Source organism: Balearica regulorum, chromosome 3 (genome assembly GCF_011004875.1).
Source record: "Balearica regulorum gibbericeps isolate bBalReg1 chromosome 3, bBalReg1.pri, whole genome shotgun sequence".
NCBI classification, from domain to species: Eukaryota; Metazoa; Chordata; class Aves; order Gruiformes; family Gruidae; genus Balearica; species Balearica regulorum.
In genome coordinates this window covers 7,070,406-7,093,912 of record NC_046186.1, presented here as the reverse complement: position 1 = coordinate 7,093,912, position 23,507 = coordinate 7,070,406, and the positions used below count along the sequence as shown (strand labels likewise).

Sequence of the window (23,507 nt, the reverse complement as noted above, 5' to 3'; positions counted from 1 at the left end):
AAAAGGTCATCACCGATTCACGGCAAGGCTTACAGAGGAATAGAGGAATTTAAAGTCATAGGTCAAGAAGGAAAAGTATATACTTCGTAAACAAGGATGGAAAATGTGCCTTGGTGTAGAAGAGGGTGTGAACCAGAGCTCTTCTCTGGAAATACCGTTTTGGAGAAACTCTTGATATGGTTGTAGATACAGTTCACCTCCTCTGTGCTTAAACTAGTGGGGAATGTTGTGCTGGAGAGGTCCAGAAAATAATTCCTGAACTTGTCTAAGGTGCATATAGCAGAGTTCAAACACAGCTCTAGGTACACAGATAGGTGGTCTTGCATGTCTCTTCTGAATCTCTTTGCTTCAGACTGTGTGATTTCACATCATCCTTCACCCAGCTATTGTCGTGAACATTTATGTCAGTCCTTTACCCAGTGACAACCTGTTACTGTGGCCTTACCTGAGTCTTCTCCTACCTAAACCAAACAACCTTCCACCTGTTCACAAGGCCATACTCTGCTCATGCCTTGGCATTCACCTGGCTCTCCTTTGGATGCTCTCCAATACAGCCACATCTGGACACAGCACTCCAGCCAAGGCATCAACAGCATCAACAGAGCACTTTTGTTATCTTCCAGGTCTTAAATTAAAAATACTGGTTCATAAACTTCAGAATAAGATTAGCCTTATTTTCAACAGCATCATGCTGAGTGGATTTAGGTAGTAATTTGCTAGGACTCCCTCCAGATTCCTTTCTGCAAGACTGAGGTGGGCAAAACTGTATAAATTCATGTGAGAGAGATAATAAGTGAAGCCCCAGGCATTGCCAGATTGACCCCAAACCCTTTTATCTCAAAGTAACCTGCCTATCAATCCCAACATTCTTGGGATTCACACTGTCCTTCCATTTCTAAAACTCATCTCCCTGAGAATCTGACCATGCAAAATTCATACTAAAAAAATAATAAGAATGGCAAATGGTCTAAGAACCTGCAGTGTTGCATCCAGCTTCTGAGAGGTTTTGCCATCTTTTTCTGAGTTTGGGATACAAGTGGCAATGGGATTTGACGACACAAATTGCTGAGGTTAGATTCTAGGGATGAGACCAAAGTGTTAACAGCCAGGACTGGAATGAAGATGAGTGAGGCAAGAGGGCTGTATCTTGTTAACTTCATTTCTAAGTTGTTTCTGCATTTATTTTTTGCTTTGAACAGTATCTCTCAGGTTGCATCTATGTGGGAACGTTACCCCGGTCCATTTTGTTCATGCCAGATGAGATGTGTCCACATGCGTTTGTAATGGCACATTTCCAGTGAATTATAGGATCAGCATATCTCTGCCTTGTTTTGGATGAGTGCTCCTTGTTCAGAGCAGATACCCTCTAACACACCTTTTGCTTCCTTTCCTGAGCCTGTGATGGCTCTGTAAGTGCAAGCCTCAGATCTTTAAACTGAAAGTGTTCTGGGGTTGAAACTTGAAAGCTTTAAAATCCAGGAAGTTGACAGTTTCTGGTGACATGACAGTACATGATGAATGCATACAGGAAAAAACAGCAGGATGATCAGGACGTCCCCCTGTGCTCACATACAAAACTGATTACACACCTAATGCTCTGATGTTGTGCAATTTTCACATTGTCCTGCAAAGTGAACCGAGATTTCTCATACCTTTAGGCTGCAGCTTGATGATACAGTGCCTTGAGCAGAAACTCTCATTTAAGGAATCCTTCCCCCTTGCTGGCATTCCTTTCCATTCCCCCGCCCCAAGGTGCTGTTAGTTAAAACTGTTGAAAGCCAAAGCAACAAAAAAAAGGGGGAGCAGGAGGGTTTAAATCAGATTGGCTGTCCAGTCCAGGCTGGCAATGTAGATCCACCACAGCTAACTCCGTTTAAACCAAGCCTGCCTTCCTCTTCACCTCATCCTCTGCCCTGGCACTGCTGCTCACCTAACCTGGCAAGGAGAGAGCCAAGGGAGTAACACCGAGTGAAAACGACACAGCTGCTCTGTAGGGACAGACCATGAACTCATGCTGAACCGCTTGCCAGGGCAGAAGGGAAGAGGTCCTCCTCCTTACCCTCCAGCCCTTCCTTCTCCTTACCCTCCTGCCCTTTCTGCCAGCTTCTGCTCCTCCCCCCTTCCCTGCCTGGGGCCACGTATCTCCTCCTCTCCTTGCTCTGGCCCTGGCACACTCTGGGCCCTTCTCTGAGCTGATTAAATTTGCTCGGATGAAAACAAGCTAGATGCTTTGTTGCTGCATTAGTTTTCTGCAGGGACAGTGAGTTAAGTTGGCTCAGAGGGGTCTGGTAGGCACCAGCACAAGGCCAGCCATAAAACCTGTCTGCAGAGAGAGAGGTGGCTGCATGTAGTGCTGTAGATGTAGCCCAGGTTTTCTGCTTATTCAGATTCCTGAACCAGTTTGGGTGGGCAATAAACCAGACCGATGCCACTGCAACAGTGAGGACACGCTGTAAGGGCAACGAGGGCATCAATCATGCCAATTTATTCACCTTAAAACTGCTGCAGAAAGGCAAGCTGGGGGCTGACTTGAGACACTGCGGGGAGCAGCAGGTGACCACGTTTGCAGAAAAGGGAACAGGAATAGGCTGTACTGCTGCCGAGGACAACGCTCCTCAAGCTGGCTCAGTGAAGAGAAGTTTACAGTCACATAGCGTGTTATCCTTAGCTTCTGCAGTAAATGCTGGCAGCTGCAAGCCTGCAGGGTAAACTTTGCTAAACACACATTTTGCTTTTTATGACTCAGACTCAGCAAGAGGCAAAATGCGGTGACATGTGTGAGGGCTGTTAGAAATGGAGCAACCAGCACACTCACCGCAGACAGTTGACAGAGGATTGAAGACCTGGTCCAACCTCACCGTGACACAAAAATGACCACTACTACTCTAGACAGATAACACCAAGAGCAACCCAGACTTTGCCCAGTGCTGCCCTGACAGCCATCCCTCCTGTTCCCTTGAAACAGCCAAAGTCAGCTGGCAACGTGACACGTGTAACTGCTGGACCAGCCCCAATGTCACAACCCCTTAATTTGGGAACTAGTGTAGAAGTGGGAAAGGCGTGACACGTTATCAGGTGCCTTATAGACTTTTTTGCTCCTGTTTTCCTTCTGCAGTGTGACAATGAGTGGCATTTACAGCTTGAGTCAGTTTACCTTGGAGACGTGTGCCCTTTTGAGATGGCCTGGTGTGCCTCACATGGCCTTCAGCTGCTGCACGGTGGCTCTGGAGATCCTGGGGCACCTCTGTCTACACCATGAGAGTATCGCCCTCCACAAACTTCTTACGAGAAGTCTAGATCTCCACAGAGACCAGTCTGTGGGGGAACAGGAGTTCTTTCCACAGACCTGAATGAATCACTTTTAAAAAAAATCCCCCAGAACATAAATTTAATTCCAGGCTTTTCCACAGAAATTGCATGAACTCAGTGACTGCCTCACACACACTGCTGTGGAAACAAATTCCACTGATACACCAGCTATGATCGAATACTGTAGGGACAAGGGCCCCACTGTTATTTGGACAGACGTTTCCTGGTTGTACAGCGGGTTCCTGGCTCCAGATTTTGTTCAAGGTAGAAATGCATATAACACGTCAGACTTTTTCCTGATTTCTGGGAATTTCCTGATCTTCCCAACCTTCCACAGTAGCCATCAGAGCTATAGGTTGGCATCTCTATGTAGCTTCTCCAAGGGGATCAATGCAAATCCCTAGTGCCTTGCAGGTCCAGTCCACAGCGAGCATGCTGCCAGCTCAGGTTAGGAAAACTTCAGGGTTTCCCTCCCTTGTTATTTAAATCAAAACCCACAAACATTTTGCCATAGCTACAAAATATGATTTGACTCCTTTGAGTCCTCAACACCCTCTTTCGTTAGAACAAAGCAGGTGAGTAATGGCAGCAGTGGAACAAGTTAGTCCACTTCATAAAGTAATCTGCAGATAAGACCTGAAGGACTTAGATCAGTGCAGGGGGAAATAATGAGTACTACCTGATGAACGGTATCAGGAAATATCTCCTCTCGAAACGCCTTGTGGGTTTTCTGCAGTGGCATCTCTGGTCAGCCTCGCACTTGTAAATTGAGTGCAAGCTCTAGAGGCAACTCGTTTTCTGGGCGGTAATAACATGTTCAGCTAATTATATGAGTTCCTGCAACTTGGCTTCCCTTTGAGAGAGCAGCCTGGGCTGTAGTAGAAAACAGAGGACGTTTAAGATGGATCTAATTAGAAGAACTTTTTGAATCACCTGAGAAGGTAAACCATATTATATCTCTGGGTGTCTTCTTTATTTTCTAAAAGATATGGGATAGTAACTATTGTGCTGGGTGGATTTGCAAAAGAGGGTGTAATTATTTTGCAATATTTATGAAAAAGAGAAACTTACCAAAGTAGTAAAAAGGAGGTCATGTATACCACCTGTGTCCTGGGTTAAAGTGAGACCTTGCTATTTACCTCTAGGAATCTCCTCCACTTTACAGTTAATTTTTAACAACATTTTTCAGCCTGAATACTGTGGAGAAGAGATTTGGAGCAAACCTGGGCTCCTTTAGTTCTCTGGGGCTTTATAAGTCAAAGATACTTATTGCGTCCCAGGAGAAAGTTTGTATGAGAAATGATGAATGTGTCCACATAGCTTCTGTTTTACCAAGAGAAGGCACATAGATACTTGAGAAATTGCTTGCTGAAAAATTTACAGCAATTCTTTTTTCAACAAGAAATTAAATGAACAGGGGAACAGCCCCATTACTTGAGAAGAACATTAATATTTTTTTCCTCATTTATTATTTGATATTTGTTTGTTAGTTCTCTGGTTTTCTAAACACTGGCTTGGGATTTGGGGATTTTTAACTAGCTATCAAAGCCTGAGTAGCAGCAGGGTTCTCATTTGCACAAGTTGTCCTTCATATGGTTTATTATGTATACAATTAATGGGGCATTTGATCTCAGCTACACGGTTCCACAAAGAGTGTATTTGAAAATAGAGGCTGACCCACAACATTTGAATATGAATGCAAGCTTGTGAACAGTGCAAAAGATACATGCAAAACTGTAGCAGATGCTGTTTAAACTCATCACAAACTTTGTTTAGTGATCTTCTTTCCTTTTATCTGTTTTATCAACCCTTTACCAATGAAATACGAGTTCTTTGTACAGATTAAGCTACTGTACCATATGTTGTGAGCATATGCTGCATATACAAAACTATCAGAAATCTTTGTTCTGTTACTGTTTCTAGTATCGAGGCATGTCACTATCTCAAGGATGTGTGTCACAGCTTATAACTTGGCAATGTTTCCCTCTTGATCCGTTTTGATCCATCTTGGTCTTGGGATCAGCCAGACCCATGGAAGTCTTGAAGTTGTCACAAGTGGATGTCTTCAAAACAGCAACATAGTCTCTTTTGTAGAATGCTGGATATACTGATGGACATGCCCAGCAAACCAAAGAAACTTTTCCCTACCTTTTTCTTTTCTTTTCTTTTCTTTTTTTTCAATTCTGCCAGTCATTCATCCATTGGATTAAAAAAAAAAAAAAAAAAAAAAAAAGCCAGTAACAGACTTTTTTTTAATGGATTTTGGGATGGGGTAGGAAGGTGTTCTGAACCAGGGAGATGTCTTGCTTTCTGGTTATTCCTATATAGGAGCATAAGAGCAGCCATACTAGGTCAGCGCCAAAGTCTAGAGAGCACAGTTTTTAGGTTTGGGTTGGTTTTTTTTTTCACCTCTGTTGCTACTCTAGAATATCTTCAAATTAATTTTCCTTTTCTAATTGCATCTCAGAATTCAGTTGACATTTCTTCAGACCCCATTTCTGAGTGGTACTAGTTCAGAGTCCATCACAGAATACATAACGTCAGGATCGTTTTTCTACCTTACACTTACCAGCGCTGAATTTCATTAATTTCATGACCCAGTCGTTCAGTATCCTGCGATCCCTACGCAGATCTTTGCAGGCAGGCTTTGCTTTTGTTAGCCTCAATCATGTAAAGTTCACATTCACACATTCACAAAACACACATTCACAGTGTTGTATCACTGATCACTGCCTTTTCCACATCACTTGAGAATAGAGGGTAAGACACAGGCTTACACGCACATTCCTGTGGAGCTCTGGTGACGACATCTCTCTACTGGAAAAGCCAATAATGTCTTCCTACTTTTGCCTCCTATTTTTTTAACCAGGTCAGTATCCAGGTGAAGCCCTCTGCAGATGAATCTTTCTGACAAGTCCCTGCTGGATACCCACGTCGGTGACGTCAAGTATATTGCTTGGCTATAAGCTCATTGCTGTCCTCTATCCATTCACAAGGTGAGACCACACGTCATGTTCACATTATAATTTTCTGTCATGGGCTCTTTCGAGCAGGAAAGTCACAGCGAAGCACCTCATCCACTTGGGAGCACCAGCTCTGATCTGCACTGTGGTGGCAATGGCAGCCATTGCCAACGCTCATTATCATCTCAGGGGGTGCTGATTTTTCTGCTTTCACCTGGTGATTCACAGCCTTTCAAAGCCTGACTTTGTTTGAGCAGCCTTTTCAATACAAAAAGATCATAATTTTACAAAAGCTCATAATTTTAGTCAAGCTGAGGTTACCCGCTCAGGTACTGTTCAGCACTGTTCTTGAGTCTTTTCTCTATGCTTCCCTTAAAATGATTTTCACAGTCCACTTGGGTTCTGCCTTTTCCTGCCTCTCTACTAGTTGTTCATCCTGGAGCTAGGGAACTGCTTTGTTTGGAATAATCAGAAAGGGCATATTCATAGCAAAATACATATTTTTACGTACTCTTCAGCTCCCTTTCTCTATCCCTCTGGTTGCATAAATGTATCAGCACCCGGTATAAGGGTCCATGCATGTTTTGCCTCTCCCTTTATGTTTCATCATCCAATCTACTGCATGAGTAAAATAGCTTTGGTATTAATGAGCTGGAAAAAGGTGTTTTTTTCTGGTTTTTTTTTTTTTATTTCAGGCACCACATTATATTTCAGTGTGTCAGTATTCTTGGGTTCTAGGTGATTCACTTGTTATATTCAGTGCAATTAATGGAGATGTATACTAAAAACTCAAAATTAAGCAGATTTTTTCCAGGACGTATCACTCTTCATTGTCTCCCTTGTTAGCCAAGGGGTGACCAACAAAAAAAAAAAAAAAAAGAAATCTCTAGCTGAGCCCATGATGTTACTACAGCCCTCTCCAGAGCGGGACAGGGCCGGTAGCAGAGCTATCCCTGCAACAACAGGACAAGCCCTCGCTTACAGCAATATTTCTAACTATTCCCTCATGTTCCAGCTGTGCATTTGCCAGGTACCACTGTGAGGAATATTTGAAGATCCAAAGTCAACTTTTCTCACGGCAGATGAATTTCTAGCACCTCATTTGTCCCTGTCAGGAATCTGCTTAGGATTCTGCTTTCTCTAAGCGATTTCTTTCTCCCTCTGTTTTGAGTAGGTACAGCCAACATGAAAACAAAAATGAGATTTGAGGGAAGCAGTCTGGTGACAGTGGCAGAGGAATAATTACAGACCTTGTTCCGTGCTCTGTCTTGGTTGGCGTGAACAGGCCGATTGTGCTGAAAAAGTCCAAACATAACTGTTTTTGTAGAGTGTGCTGGTATTCCTACTGTGTGAGTCAGCTGAAAATTCCCTGATCCTTTTGCTTTATTTTCCTCTCAGGCTGTACAGCAAAGTCAGTGGACAAAATGCCATCCCCGATTACTGCAGGTCTCCACTGCCTATTTTTACTGGTCACAGCATGTTGCCAGACATCACAGGACTCAAACTTGGATCCATTCTTCCAATATGTAGTGAGTATCCTTTCCCAACCCATTTCATGTGGTCTCTGCCTGTAGCACCCAGCTGGTATAGCTCTCCTTTACATCCACAAAAACTTAGAGGCAGTCAGCGTAAGATCAGGTGGGGAAACTGAACCCAGAGTCTCCCCAGTACATAAAAAAGGTGGAGAAATCCAGGAAAAGGGCTCTTCTTGCTTCCCAGTCTTAAAGCCTCTCCAGAAAGAACTGAGCAAAACTTCTGGTTTCTCACTTGTGTTAGTCTGCAAGGGATTTGAATTGCTGTCCCTGGAGCTAAGCCTAGGTAACAGTTACGTGGGCAGCACTGTTCCTGGATGGGATTCACCCATCCTAGGAGAGAGAGGCGCCAAATAACAAATCTGGCTCCGTTTTGCTTACAGGTAGGTGACAGGAGTCTCACCACTGTCTTGACAATGGGACATGAGTACACATGACCAAAATGCTACTCCTGAGTTTAGACTTGTGTTTAGATGCTGCACTTGGACTCAGACTTTACTTCAGTTTCCCACTTTTTCAGTAATTCTCACATACCTCTTTTACTTCATCAGTGGTGCAAATTAAGGAAATTTTGTCCTTCATCCTGTGTATGGGTTTGGTAACAGTTTCTGCACAACTAGTCCCTGACTAGAAACGACAAAAGAGGAACAGAGAAACAAAGGGACTGACCAAGTGGAATTTAATATAGTCTGGTAAAGAAAAGTAGCCTACAAATCTGCCAGCTCTTGGTCTATCGCAATTATTATTAGACCAGAAAATACTTCTTTTGTCTTCTGCATTATGAACCCTATCAAGCCAAAACAGATTCTAGCATCTATATTCAGCCCCTAGCACCACAGATACCTTAGTTCTGATGGATGACCAGAACACAATGTGCTTTTTTGAGCAGGTTGAAAAAAGGCAAGGAGAGGTGAAGAGGAAGGTGGGAACTCCTTAAGCTGTTTCTGCCACTATCCCGTGTCTTGGCAAGATATAGCTGGTTCCAGCAGCCCTGTCTGCCCTTTGGCAGATGTCTAATAGTGACCAAATATCTTGTTTGATCTGTTTTTTGGTTGTGTTTTGTTGGGGGTTTTTTTTCCAAACTGTCTCCAGCTCAGCACTTAGGCATTTTCATGAGAAGAGTAACACTTTATTTTTTATAGCATCATTGATCCATGGTTGATCCTGCAAATGAGTCATCACTTAATGGTGTGAAATATGCGAAGTATTTAACGGCATAGCAGTGAAGTATTTAACGACATAGCAATACCCTGTAGTTGTTCGGGAGAATAATTAAAAAAGGAAACCACTGAGACCAAACCTGGGGGAAGAAGTGGACCACAGTGGGCTTCCTGTAACTTTTTGCAGCTAACCTTTAAGGTGAAAGGTAGCACCCCAGCAGTGCAAAAATGCCAATGCACCTTGGGATCTTCACTGCCAGCCCAGCTGCGATACAAAGCCCAGCTCTAATCACACACCAGATGGTTCCTTTATGTAAAGAGATGACTTAAGGGTTGCCAAGCTATTCACCCTTTCTGTAAATAAAGATTTCAGCAGAACTCAAGAAACTGGCAAAGCTGCAGATTTCCTGCCTGCGTCTTTGCTTGTTCTTTAGCCTTCCTTGCTAACTGTCGTGCCAATGTATTTTTAGGGCATGATTAAAAAAATAAGACGGTCTGCATCTCACTTGGCTGCACCTTGCATGAACCCAGTTGTACTGAAATTGTGCCACCACTGCCCTGGTCAACTGTTGTGCTACTGATGGCCCACAAAATAGCTGACCTGACACCTGAGCTGGAGCCAAGACATTTCAATCCCCTTTCCACTCCTACTCAGGCTGGCTTTGCTGCTGCAGAGCTGGAAGCTCAGAGCAAAGAGGAAAGCAAAGGGTAATACGGGTCCACTTTCTGGATTCAAAGGCTGAAGCAGTTTGCAAGGCTGGCCCAGGACTGAGAGCACTGCATCAGCCCCATAGCCAGTTTGCAGCTCAGACACAGAATTTCTGCTAAGCTGAGACGATTGCCTTGCAGAGAAATGCAGAGACACCTGCAAACTCGGTACATCCCTGTGGTGGGTTGACCCTGGCTGAGGGCCAGGTGCCCACCAGAGCCGCTCTGTCACTCCCCTCTTTCATTAGACAGGGGAGAAAAGGTATAATGAAAAGCTTGTGGGTCGAGATAAGGACAGGGAGAGATCACTCACTAATTATTGTCACAAGCAAAACAGACCGAACTTAGAGAGGGAATTCATCTAATTTATTACTAAGCAAAACAGAGTAGAGGAGTGAGAAATAAAACCAAATCTTAAAAACACCTCCCCCCACCCCTCCCATCTTCCCGGGCTCAACTTCACTCCCGGCTTCAACCTCCTTCCCCCTCAGCGGCACAGGGGGACGGGGAGTGGGGGTTACGGTCAGTTCATCACACGGTGTTTCTGCCGCTTCTTCATCCTCAGGGGGAGGACTCCTCTCATTGTTCCCCTGCTCCAGCGTGGGGTCCCTCTCACGGGAGACAGTCCTTCACGACCTTCTCCAACGTGAGTCCTTCCCACAGGCTACGGTCCTTCACGAACTGCTCCAGCACGGGTCACTTCCATGGGGTGCAGACCTTCAGGAGCAAACTGCTCCAGCGTGGGTCCCCCACGGGGTCACAAGTCCTGCCAGCAAACCTGCTCTGGCGTGGGCTCCTCTCTCCATGGGTCCACAGGTCCTGCCAGGAGCTTGCTCCAGCGTGGGCTTTCCACGGGCCACAGCCTCCTTCAGGTGCCTCCACCTGCTCTGGTGTGGGGTCCTCCATGGGCTGCAGGTGGAATGTCTACACCCCCTCATCCTCCCTCCATGGGCTGCAGGGGGACAGCCTGCTTCACCATGGTCTTCACCACGGGCTGCAGGGGAATCTCTGCTCCAGTGCCTGGAGCACCTCCTGCCCCTCCTTCTTCACTGACCTTGGTGTCTGCAGAGTTTCTTACATCTTCTCACTCCTCTCTCCGGCTGCAAAAGCTCTCTCTGACTGTTTTTCTCTTTCTTAAATATGTTATCACAGAGGCACTGATTGGCTTGGCCTTGGCCAGCAGCGGGTCCATCTTGGAGCCGGCTGGCATTGGCTCTGTCAGACACAGGGGAAGCTTCTAGCAGCTTCTCACAGAAGCCACCCCTGTAGCCCCCCCCGCCACCAAAACCTTGCCATGCAAAACCAACACAATCCCTCAGCTGGTGTTTAACATGTCGCTGCTTGGCAAATAGAAATATTCTGTTTAAAGAGGAAAAGAGGGATGGGGAGGGGCAAAGATTGGTGGAGGGGAAAAAAATTATCTATGATGGTATTTTCTTCGCTAATTAATTCTTTCATGTCAACAACAGCAGCTAAAGCTTCACTTTTTGTTTTTTCACTTTTTTTTCCCCACAGATTGACAGTGCACTAGGAAAGGAAAGCTTCCAGTCAGAGATGCAAAGACAGAAGCGAAACAGTACGTACACAAATGTATGGTAACAGAACAGGTTTCTAGGAAGGTGAGGGTGAAATCACTATTTGGGACAGCATCTCTTGAGGTACTGAACTGAGATCATCAAGGGAGAGTAGTTGTTGTGGCATAACCCCAGCTGGCAGCTAAGCACCACCGAGCTGCTGGCTCACTCTCCTCCAGTGGGATGGGGGACAGAATCAGAAGGGTAAAAGTGAGAAAACTCGTGGGTTGAGATAAAGACAGTTTAATCAGTAAAGCAAACCAAGGGATTCATTCAGCTTTTCCCATGGGCAGGCAGGTCTTCGGCCATCTCCAGGAAAGCAGGGCTCCATCACACATAATGGTTACTTGGGAAGACAAATGCCATCACTTCAAAGGTTGCCCCCTTCCTTCTTCTTCCCCTAGCTTTTATTGCTGACCATGATGTCATATGGTGTGGGTGTCATGCTCCAGGTCATATGGTGTGTGACATCATATCGGTCAGTTGGGGTCAGCTGTCCCGGCTGTGTCCCCCTTATTGTGCACCTCCAGGCTACTCGCTGATGGGGTGGGGTGAGAAGCAGAAAAGGCCTTGGCTCTATGTAAGCACTGCTCAGCAGTAGCTAAAACAGCTCTGTATTATCAACACTGTTTTAATCACAAATCCAAAGCGTAGCCCCATACAAGCTACTATGAAGCAATGTAACTTTACCCCAGTAAAAACCAGTACAGAAGCAAAGGCACAAACAAAAGACGTGGAACCTTTTGTCTGGCCAGAGATTGCCATAGAACCATAGAATCACAGAATAGTTTGGGTTGGGAGGGACCTTTAAAGGTCATTTAGTTCCAGCACCCCTGCAATGAGCATGGATATCTTCAATGAGATCAGGTTGCTCAGAGCCCCATCCAATCTGACCTTGAAAGTTTCCAGGGATGGGGCATCTACCATCTCTCTCGGCAACCCGTGCCAGTGTTTCACCACCCTCATTGTAAAAAATTGCTTCCTTATATCTAGTCTAAATCAACCCTCTTTTAGTTTAAAACCCCTTGTCCTATCGCTCCAAGCCCTGCTAAAATGTTTGTCTCCATCTTTCTTACAAGCGCCCACTTAGGTACTGGAAGGCTGCTCTAAGGTCTCCCGAGAGCCTTCTCTTCTCCAGGATGAACAAGCCCAACCTGCTGGTCATGCTTCTTTTGTTGCAGCCCAGGATACAGTTGGCTTTCTGGGCTGCAAGCCCACAAAATGCCGGCTCATGTCCAGCTTTTCATCCACCAGTACCCCCAAGTCCTTCTCCCTTCTCTCAATCCCTTCATCCCCCAGCCTGTATTGATACCAGGGGCTGCCCCGAATCGTGCAGCACCCTGCACTTGGCATTGTTGAACTTCATGAGGTTCACATGGGCCCACTTCGTAAGCTTGTCCAGGTCCCTGTGGATGGCATCCATATGATGACATACATGATCACAGCTTCTATGCAAGTTAAAATACATGGTGTAGAAAAACCCCCGAGGCCTTTAGCAGGACAGGGGTCACAAGATAATCCTGTATGCCTTCAGACTATGGTTGACAAACCATCCACTTGCTGAGTCAAAGGAGAGAAGGGATTAGTCGGCTTTTCTCTGTATGTATTATGCTATTTATATCATCTTCATATTGCTCTGAGACCAAAGAAATCTGCCTTTGTCAGAGAAGCAGCAGATAAAACACATGCAGAATATCTGCTGAGTAGGAAGCAAGAAGATTTCTTAAGCAGAATGCCACACTAAGCTACCATTAAATAGCAACAAAGAGCCCAAATGCCGAACCGGAAGCCATTAATTTGTGATTTACCTTCACACACAGCTTTGCAGTCTCATGCTATTTCTCTTTCAGTACTTACTTTTGACTTTCCCCCTCCGGAGCACACTGTTGACATTGAAGTAAGCCTTATGGATTCATCTTTTCTGGAGCCAATCAAAGAGTATTTCAAAAACCTTAATCTTCCTATTTCAACAAATATTTCAAATGTAGAAATGACAGTTTCAAGCATCAACATTACAACAGGTGGGTTGGTTATTTATTTTTATATTCTGAGTGATGTGCTTTCTTGCCAGTATGTGATCTCTCCCAGTTTCACCATCCATCACACTCAGAAATCAGCCAAACCGAACTGTCTCTGCTGCCTGCCGAAAGACCCAACAAGACTGACGCTTTAGCACACAACGGCATGTTTTGTTCTCTGCATCCCACCACTCCTCTTTGTATAACGTTGGCATTAGCAATAGCCCTGAACACTTTGCTTTTCCTAAGGAAGGGACAAAGTCAGAGGAAGCCTGAGCCAAAGGATTTTGTTCTAGTTTGACTAACAAGCAGCCTGAGTTACTTTCAAGTTTCAGGAAGCTGCGACAGCAGTTATCGGACTGTTTATTTCCCTCCACTTGCGTTTGGAATGTAAATCAATGTAAGAGGCTGTACTCTGACCCTGATAGATACAAGCTGCATGAGACACAGTTTTTTCTTCATATAATTCAGTAAACATATTCTTACAGGGCAAGATAGCAGAAAGGTTTTATTACATGAATTGTTCTGCAACATCACATCCAAGTAACTAATACAGCGGAGGACATACAAACACACCAAGCATTTACAACAGTAGAGGAGGAGATTTGGTACCTTCTTATCACTGGTCCATAAAGCAGTGAAAGGAAATGTTCATCGGTTCTCAAAACAACACGCAAATGGATCTTTTAAAGGCCTTCAGGGTCACATGAAATGTGTGAAAATCACTTTGTTAATATCTCACTTTGCCAATGCCAGATTAAGAGCAGAAAAACTTACAGTGAAGTGTTTTGTGGTTTGGGTTTGTTTTTTTTTATTGGAGAGAATGTATGTCTTTAAAGCGCTTTGCGATAAAGTCACCTTGTCTCATGCAGCGTCTGTCAGGATACAGTCAGAATGGCACAGGACCTCAGTAGCCACTGCGACTTTGAATGACCATTACGTGCTCTTAAAAGCTTTAAAAGCCTATACATTTGCTTTCAGCCCCGGCAATATAGAAATATCCAATCTGAAAACTATCACAGAATCCTGGCCAAAATGCCAGGTAAATTTTTAGTATGAGGCTTCACATCTCCATTCAATTACTTAAAAGTAATTGATCAGACTTATCCCTGTACCAGTCTGTTTCCCATTTCTGGTTAGTAATTTATAATTAGTATAGTCAGATTTGCACGGTGTCAGATCATCATGTTTGCATCATTCAAGTGAACTCACAAGAAGGGCAATATTTAGTTGAGATCATAAAGATACAGCAGGGTAAATATATATCGTGCAATAAGTTCTGCCCTGTTTACCATTCTTACAGTATTTCTCTGTTTGTCTGACATTAGTCTGTCTGCCCAGTGGTGAGAACAATAGCTGTTGTTTTTGTGAAAATGGATACGCCTGGCCAAATGCGGTGTGCAGTGACTTGATAACCTGCCCTTCTGCCAGCCCAGCACCTGCCCTGCTCTGTGGCTACATGAAGGAAATGCCTTTCTACGGGCCTTACTGTGAGCCTCAGACTAAAGGTAAGGAGAAACAGTACCGAACTTCATCATCGTACAACTGGTTAGAAGATGGAATAGTGTTATAGGTGTGAGAAAGCAGCACGTCAGGACTGAGCTGGCTACGACATTGCCTATGAATGTGGAAAGTCTGTAGGGATGGTCTAGAGCTCTTGTCTTTGTGATGTGGGTCCCCTTTGACCCAAGTACTTGCAGATATTTAGTGCCATACTGGAGCCCCAGCTCCTGGAATCACTCAGGTGCCTCTTTGGGACTTTCAGCTTCCCTAAGCAAAGAAAGTTTCATCTCATCAGATTTTCAACAGAGGAACTTATAAATGTGACCAAAGTGTGCCACAGTGCTCAGGAGAAGAGAAGGAACAAAAAAACCGAGCATGTATCTTCTGTTTGGTTTTATTTCATGGCTCTCGTGACAAGGTGCCCATGAGTTTTTAGGAACCAGATGACTGGACACTTAGGCTTGGCAGCACTGGGGTGAGGACCTGTTTTCTCTGCAATCCAAGACAAACCCCTATGAGGCTCTGCCTCTGATTTGTGATGGAGCAGCATGCAGAGCTACCCAGAGGCAGCCCTAGAGCTGGAAGCAGTCCACTGCTGTCAGCATGCCCATTCTAATCAACTCTGCTTAGAGGCAATGCTTTTATCACAGGGCAGCTCCATACCAATACTGCTATACTATTGCCAGGACTAGAGCTAGTATCTCTTCCATGTGGAAGCTGCACACACCTTAGAAGTCCAGGGCCCTGGGTACAATGCTCCTCCCTAAAGGGGCCTACAGGAAAGCTGGAGAGGGACTGTTTACAAGGGCATGGAGTGACAGGATAAGCTGAAAGAGGGTAGATACAGATTAGATATTAAGAAGAAATTCTTCTCTGTGAGGGTGGTGAGGCCCTGGCACAGGTTGCCCAGAGAAGCTGTGGATGCCCCATCCCTGGCAGTGTTCAAGGCCAGGTTGGATGGGGCTTTGGGCAACCTGGTCTAGTGGAGGGTGTCCCTGCCCATGGCAGGGGGGTTGAACTGGATGATCTTTAAAGGTCCCTTCCAACCCAAACCATTACATGATTCTAAGATTCTAAGATTTAGAAGAAAAAGCTGACTGATCACTTTGTAAGCATTGCTTTTGATTATTTTTACATGTATTTTTATGTTTTTCCTTGCAGACTTATGTGCTATCGGAGAGCCCATTGTAATGAATATGTCAGTCAGACTCGACACAGACTTTTCGGATGATCTCAGGAATTCTTCTTCTGAACAATACAAAAAATACAAAGCTGACATTGAAAAAGCGGTAATAACTTTAGTTTTCCATCTCTGAAGGTAGAAAACCCTCTAAGAAATATGGTATTTACCCTAGGGGTCTGGGAAATAGGGTGTACTGTCTCTGTGGGGAGCTGTGAAGTGTGCAGCAGTGGTAGCTACAAAGTGGGCCAAAGCTGACCTTCATTGAAAGGCAGTAACAATATTCCCATTCATTTTAATATGCTGGCCAACAAGGAAGTATTTAGGAATCTTTTGCATCAAAAGTATGAAAAAGAAAATCACATTATTGGTCCCAGCTTAAATCCATGTGAGCACACATAGAATGAAACCATCAGCACAAGTTTATCCCATGACAGTGGGGAGAGTACGGGCCCGTTCTATCAGATATGCTACATACCTTTACTCACATCAATGTTGAATGGAGAGTTTCCTATTTTAAGCATGCTAGAGTAATATACAGAAGACTTATGTCATGTAATATGTCTTTGTTCACAGTTTAATGATAGCTACAAGTGTTTACCAGGCTTTGTATCGGGAACAGTAACTGGTTTCAGGTAAGTAAACAATTTCATTTTTTCCTGGAACACACAAATCTTTCTGTCCAGTCTCAAGGAGACACCTGTCAGCAAAGACTACACTCACTCTGGCGAGAACCCGTGCCCAGGATATGCATACAGAATAACAGTATAATAGCTGCAAATGAAAACTCAACTATTAGCATGGAAATAGGACTGCGGGTAAAATTCACTACTGTGCAGAAGTCCAAGAAACATAATCATTCTCCATCTGGATCAAAGCCTTTTGTGGGAAAGACTGAATTCCACCCAAAAGGGGAAAGGATGTGAGTAAACCTAACATCATTTCCTAGGTCATCAGGAAGATGCATTAGTACATTGACTCTGGATATAACACTGGATCTGGATAGAAGAGACATTACTCAAGTCCACCCATATTTAAATGCAGCTGTATTTTAGGTTTTCTAAGGGCAGTTAACTAGAAATAGCAGACGAAGGAGATATAGATAGATAGATGTCACATGAAGGTGTTCTTACTTTGGGAAGACCTGTAGCACAACCTTCTTGTATACCAGAGCAAGCCTTGAGTCACAAGAGCAGCCTTCACAGGTGAGCCCTGTGAAGCCTTCCTAGCCATGCAAGATGGGTCACCACAACATAGAAAACCACTAATATGTAAGGATATTTAGTTCTGGTGCTTCTCTCATTCTTGTATCTGTTTAGGCCTGGAAGTGTTTTTGTGAACTATGAAGTAAAAGCAGGAGCAGCAAGCTTCGATCAGATAGCAAGTGCCAACAAAATGGTACCACAATTTCTACCTGCAGTGTACCAGCTAAACCCAACTACCTTCACAACAGAAATAACTAGTAAGTTTAAAGCTCCCTCAGTATTTTCCTTCAACCTTTACTTTAGTATTTCTAGCCTGAACCATGTAGCTGCCTTATACTGTTATTTGGTGCTGGACGTTCAAAAAACATTTATTTCTCTGGCTATTTCATTTCATCCTGTGCCACCAAAGCTTAGGACTTACCTGAGATGACCATGCAGGCAGTACCTCCCACGGAAAACCAAATCCTTCCAGCTAATCCACTGGACCCTGATGCAGTCTTCCCACGGGAGAGAGATTGAATACCCTTAAGTTCACCTCCAGAACTGAGACAACTCTTAGAGTATCAGGCTGCCAGCACTTCCTGCTTCTTCAAAGAAAACAAAATAACCTCTTGCAGTTTACATGAGAACAGGTTCCCCCCGGCTTCCCTGGCACATTTGCCACGCTGCTGCTAGGTAGCGTGTTACAATTCGGCTGTCTGATCAAGTGCCCCAGAGCTGCTGTACTCAGCACATTGAGCGCTGGACCGTCTCAGAGGATTACTTCAACCTGGTTGCTTCTTCTCCTGGTTTATCTACTTAGAAGGTAGTGGTGGTGATAATATTTCTGGCTCTCTGCATAAAACCTTCTGAGATCTTTGGTGGACAAAGATAGTAGAAGAGTATGTTGTGGGAAAATTGCAAAGCTTTAATCAGAGTACCCTGCAACTGATGCTGAGTGCATATTAGTTGTGAAGCACCTAGGATTCCCATGAGATGAAAGACACCATATAGACATGAGCTGAAATGACAATAATGCAGAATGTTGCTCCTTGTCTTCCCAGATCAGACAAACTTCACTGTGAGTCCTGTAGACATTTCTGAAGGGGATACAGTAAAACTGACTTGTGAGATAAATTCAACATCTGACAATGTGACCTGGTATCACTTCGATCAGATCATCTCAACCAGCTTCCGGTATTCAATAGAGAGAAAAATTACAAGAACCATTTCAAGGACGATTTCGACTCTTAAAATTATCAACATTACAAAGGAGGATTATGGTACGATTTTCTACTGTTAAAACAGCAGATGTATCTCTCTAGTGTGTCTCATTCTATAAAAAGCAAAGACAAATGCAGCGACTGCATTTTCCTAGAGTAAATGTGAAAAATACACTGTCCTTCATAATTTTCCTGTGGGGTTTTTTGATTTGGTTGGTTGGTTTTGGGGTTTTTTTCCTACAATGAACTATGCTCTGACTGGCATAGTAAAATGTGAACTGACTGAAGTGACAATACAGGCCTGGGTATTCTCAGTGCCGGGCCTCACTGCCATATCACAGGAGACAGCAGTGACTACATGGCTGTGAGGCCTTCACCCCCTTTTGGTGGGGGAACTTTAGGCTGTGCTTGAACTTGTCCTTGATGGCCCTTGCCCCCCCTTGCAAACATAACCTACCTAAATAGAGCTCAGAGCTACAGTTTTTCATGTGTTCATGCTTAGGGCTTTTTGAAAATCAGAAACGGGTAAATTGGTGACATTTTGCTGGGAGGAATTATCAGGAGAGTTATCATATATTATGAGAGTTTTCACTCAAGCTCCCATTCAGTTCTTCTCTTTGGACTATGAATTTTACATTCAACTTCAAAAAGGGTGGCCTGTGACCAGGTATTTGGGCACGCTTATGGGAGGCAGGACTTCTTTGGGCTAAGGATGCCCTGAACCTTGGTGTCTCCACTCCTATGAAAGTGGCCTACTCACTTGGCTATTCCAATGGGGAAGGAGAACACACCTACCTAAAGTATGAAGGAAGTTTGGAGTTCTGATTACCAATTTCAAAAGGAAGCCTGGCTGCATCCAGGGGACAAGTGCCTGAGAAAGCAGCTGATAAATACCACTTTGCAAATACCTTCCGAGCAAGTGTATGTACCTAAACGCGGAGTGCCAGCTCTTGTGGAGTCCACCCTGGGGACCTATCTCTTACCCATTCTGTGTAGGAACCTTTGGCACAGTCAGTCTACACTCTTACCATGACATATTGCTGCCACTTGGACTATGGGCAATATACAGATCCCAAAAACACCAACTCAGCCAGATTTTAAGTAGTTCAGTCCCTGAGCACTGGTCTCTTCTCAAGTACCCATCAACACTGAAGCTCCCTAATGCAGATACATTTGGCACCAGGAGTCTGCAGAAAGCACACTGCAGATGACCTGAGGGTACAATTTTATTAGCAAGTAGCAGAGCCCCTGCAGAGCAGGGAGATGTGAAAAATAGGTGTAGAAGTAGGTCCCAGCTCCTAACTCCAAGTGTAGAGGAAAAACCAGCAAAATGTGTTCTCAATGCTAAGATATTGCCTATGCTTTACAGGTACCTATAGTTGCATTTTCACAAAGAGCGATTCGTCTCACAGACTGATATACAAGGCCACAAAACCAGTAAAAGTCTTTCCGTTACACATCACTGCGAACTTAAACGACACCGATGTTACATGCAACAGTCCTGAAATGCAGACAAACAGTCCTCTGCTGTCCTGTTGCATTGACAGACACTTACCATCACTTACTGGTGACTGGAAGGTAAATGGAGCAATCAATATTACAGGTAAGATTAAAAAAAATACTGTCTTTCACCTGCTAGGTTTGTTTGTTCTTCAAAGATCTCCTCCTAACTGGCCACCCTGAAGGCCGACTCCTAGGATGAATACAGGGTATGCTCCAAAGGTTTGTGTGTGGGAAGGATGATGGATTTACAGCGTGGTACAGACTCCATAAGTGTTGTGCAGGTGCCAGTGGGATTCTGGGCATTTCCATGCGTAGTGCAGACATTGATACTTAAAACTGTGCCATCCTGGATGGAAACAGCTGCCTGGACCGGCATCATACCAACTTTTCCCAAAAAGCTTCCTCCTATATTGTCTAGTTTTGAGAGCAAGGATGAGTGCATCAGTCTCTACTACTATCTCCAGAATCACCCTCAGGGTATGAAAAGCTTCTGTGTACCTCAGACTGAGATTTGGCAACCCAGAGAGGCAGGTGCTACACTTTGAAACAGCTGCAGCATGGCTAAATACTGAGCACACAGTTTCCCTCTCCACCTGTAGCTGTAATACATCACATGCCAGTGAGTCAGTGGCATCCCACAAGATTTTACTTATAATATGAATACAAAGAGTTAACAAAGCACCAAGTAAATGTGTTACAAAGAGTTAAAAGCAACATCAATAGAAACACTCATAAATGTCTATGAACCATAGTCATAAACAGCCTATTGCTCTCTTAATGTTTTATGGGTATGGGCTAACTGTTGTTAACCACTTGTTACAAATGAAATTTAGCAGAAAGCAGGACAGCAAAATGAGAGAAAACCTTCAAAGCTCATGTGCACGGAGGACAGGTACTGGTGGGCAGTGCTTGCAGAGAGAGGGGTGATCCTGGCCTGCTGTAAAGAGCTGTGCTGCCCTTGATTCCCTGTGGCCAGGCTTTCCCCCCAGCCAGAAAGGCTTTTCCCCCTTCTCTCATGCCAGACAGCAGAATTTCTTTCACTTTCAGCTCCAGCTTGGGACAAGTTTTCCCCTTATAGCTAAACCTGCACTCTTCAGGTTTAAAGTTGAATGACAAATACCTCCAAATGTTTATTTCAAAATAAGATGACATTAAAATCTGCAGTATTTACTCCTGTTTTACTTATCTTACTCATCCTAAATATCGCGGATAATGAGGTTAGGCTGAACCAGAATATTATTCATTTTGGCTTATCCTGAGGTAATGTTGTTGCTCTCAGTTAGACTGGTTTTGGCAGCAAGGTGCCCAGCACTGTGCTGAGAGCTGTCTTCAGGCCTTTGGAAGACTACTGCAAGTGTTGCCAGAATAAAATATGCAAATGAACTTCAGCAATAATAAGTTAAAAGTGCCACGCTGTCAAAGATTACATACAAACCCACAAGGTTTTCCTTAGCTAGAGCAAATGCTTGTGATTTCCAGAGCCCAGGTATTTTCGGACATCCATAGCCCTTCAAGGAATGTTTATTTCCCTCTAGGAGTCTCCAGTTTCAGTGCAAACTGCACTGAATACAAGCTCAACATCAATGAATCGCTATGCCCACCTGAGAAGTCAGGTACAGTGACAACATATACATGTGAGCTACAGACTGGACACGGTGCCAGGCGCAGTCAAAACATCAGAGTGACGTACCTCCGGACAGGTAAGAGTCAGGTAATATGTAACAGACCATCAGCTCTTTAACGTGTAGGTGGCCTCTGTGGCACGTCATTTGCAAACAAATGATTATAACAAGTGACTCTCAATAATATGGCATTTCTCTTGTGTTGTCTCAGCCCATGTAACAATATCTTCAAGCACAAACTCATCAGTTTCCGAGGGATATGCATTCAATCTAACATGTGAAAGTGATGTGAGCAATTATGACAGTATCAGTTGGAAAATCCAGTCTGGAAATAGCACAAGAAGAGTAGACTGTGATACGTGCATCAAAAATAGCAGATTTCCAGCCACGTCTGTGCTCACAGTGAAGACTGCCACACAGGACTGGAGCGGTGAGTGAATCTGGTTTGTATTGGCTACAAAGGCAATGAAATCTCCGTACCAGATCATTTACAGCATCCCTAGCCCTGCAAATCACTGTGAAGCCTGGCCACAGTAAATAAATAAAGTTAAAAGATCATAACTGCTGAAGGACAGCAAGACATGATGCTGCCAATAGTTGTTCACTATTAAAGCTCATGACCATGCAAAAGCTGAAGAGCACTTCTGTTGACTGAGACATACTTTTTTGTGTCACTTCTTTCAGGCACCTTCATCTGCACATTCTCCCAGAAGCATCTGGAAAGTTCTGCCAACATGACAATCGAGGTTATTTCCTTGCCTCTGAAGCAGAACATCCTGATAAACCCTATTGCAGCATCTATACTATGCAAAGTGCAACAAGCCCTTGAGTGCTGCATAAATGCTAGCACCATGGAAGATTACAAGGTCACATTCATGGTTCCAGGAAATGCAGTTCAAGTTGGTAAGAAACAATAAACTTGCAGAACCACTGTCAGAACCCAGTCCCTTGGGTTTTTTGTTTTCAGTTAGGTCCGCGTAACCAATTCATACTTACTGCTATTATGACAACCCACAAGTACTCCTGAGAGTGTAAAAAAAGGGAAATGGACTTTTTTTAGGATGGTTGCCATGCCTGGGGAGTGTGGCTGAGATTAATAGAAGAGCCACTGAAGTCACTGGTGTGGCAATAAATGTGTAAAAGGTAAATTCAACGTTTGGTTTGCCTTGCCAGGCAGTAAGAAGTGAGTATCCTCATCATTGTTCAGATCAGAAATTGCTGAACTCTGTTTATTTGCTTTTACCTCCCACTCTTGTAATTTTTTTTGAACTGAGTATCGAGGAAAGGTTAGTCAAGAAGAAGATCTACTAATTCATCAGAAATGTAGAATAACACATTAAGAATGCTATTCAAAGAACTATTCTATTTTCTTCAAGGATACAGGTGACATAGCTTTAACAGCACAAAAGCCTAACCTTCTTCTGCATGTCTTCAAATTTAGGGTAGTTCTGCAGCTTCCCTGGGATGTTTTTATATACGAGAAGTTTTCAAGTGGGTTACAAAACAGTTCATTTGAAAAAAGCAAAGATGACCCTCCTAAACTAAGTCAGAAAACATGCAGGAGTGCAAAAAAACCAGGCTGAAGTGTAAAGCAGGTGGAGACTGAGGGGTCCTTTGGTTGCTAAGAAAAATGCCAAGATCTTCTTGGAAGAGATTGGAGTCAGGGGCCCTCAGGCACAGGCATACTCAAAAGCAACGGGAGTGTGGTACAGATCCTGAGTTCCAAGAACCATGTAAGGACAGCAAAAAAGTATCCTAGGCTAAATGAAACACCTGTGGTAGAAGAAGGAGCAGGAAGAGTATTCTCCAAAATGGTTTCTAAAGCAAATTTTGGTTTCTGCTCGGTAAAAGGTTTCAGGATTTGCTCATACACCAGTAATTGAAAACGTACTGATTATGCAGCAGCTGCCAGGAGAGTTAATAAGCAGTAAGAGACAGAGATCAGCATACAGAAAGGAAGTTTTTCATCAAAGTTTTTTTCTCAAGGACCCACAGAAAAGGAAGTTTTGCAGAAGCTTTCTGCTGTCT

General features: G+C 44.0%; 1 protein-coding gene across 3 annotated transcripts in view; it reads left to right on the top strand.

Annotated features, from left to right (window-relative positions):
* Positions 1–23,507, top strand: part of ADGRF5 (adhesion G protein-coupled receptor F5) — a 46,792-nt gene that overhangs the window by 10,275 nt on the left and 13,010 nt on the right. For 2 of the 3 annotated variants that reach the window (XM_075750474.1, XM_075750476.1), the window contains exons 2-14: positions 6,179–6,305; positions 7,671–7,801; positions 11,188–11,248; positions 13,097–13,267; positions 14,593–14,772; positions 15,929–16,056; positions 16,524–16,582; positions 17,267–17,409; positions 18,196–18,414; positions 19,724–19,957; positions 21,393–21,557; positions 21,691–21,909; positions 22,164–22,382. In XM_075750474.1, coding sequence (XP_075606589.1) covers positions 7,697–7,801; positions 11,188–11,248; positions 13,097–13,267; positions 14,593–14,772; positions 15,929–16,056; positions 16,524–16,582; positions 17,267–17,409; positions 18,196–18,414; positions 19,724–19,957; positions 21,393–21,557; positions 21,691–21,909; positions 22,164–22,382 — 1,903 coding nt within the window. In that variant the 5' untranslated portion in view covers positions 6,179–6,305; positions 7,671–7,696. Of the gene's footprint in view, positions 1–3,115; positions 4,251–6,178; positions 6,306–7,670; positions 7,802–11,187; positions 11,249–13,096; positions 13,268–14,592; positions 14,773–15,928; positions 16,057–16,523; positions 16,583–17,266; positions 17,410–18,195; positions 18,415–19,723; positions 19,958–21,392; positions 21,558–21,690; positions 21,910–22,163; positions 22,383–23,507 lie in introns of all 3 variants that reach the window. The other variant, XM_075750475.1, reaches the window with a different exon arrangement.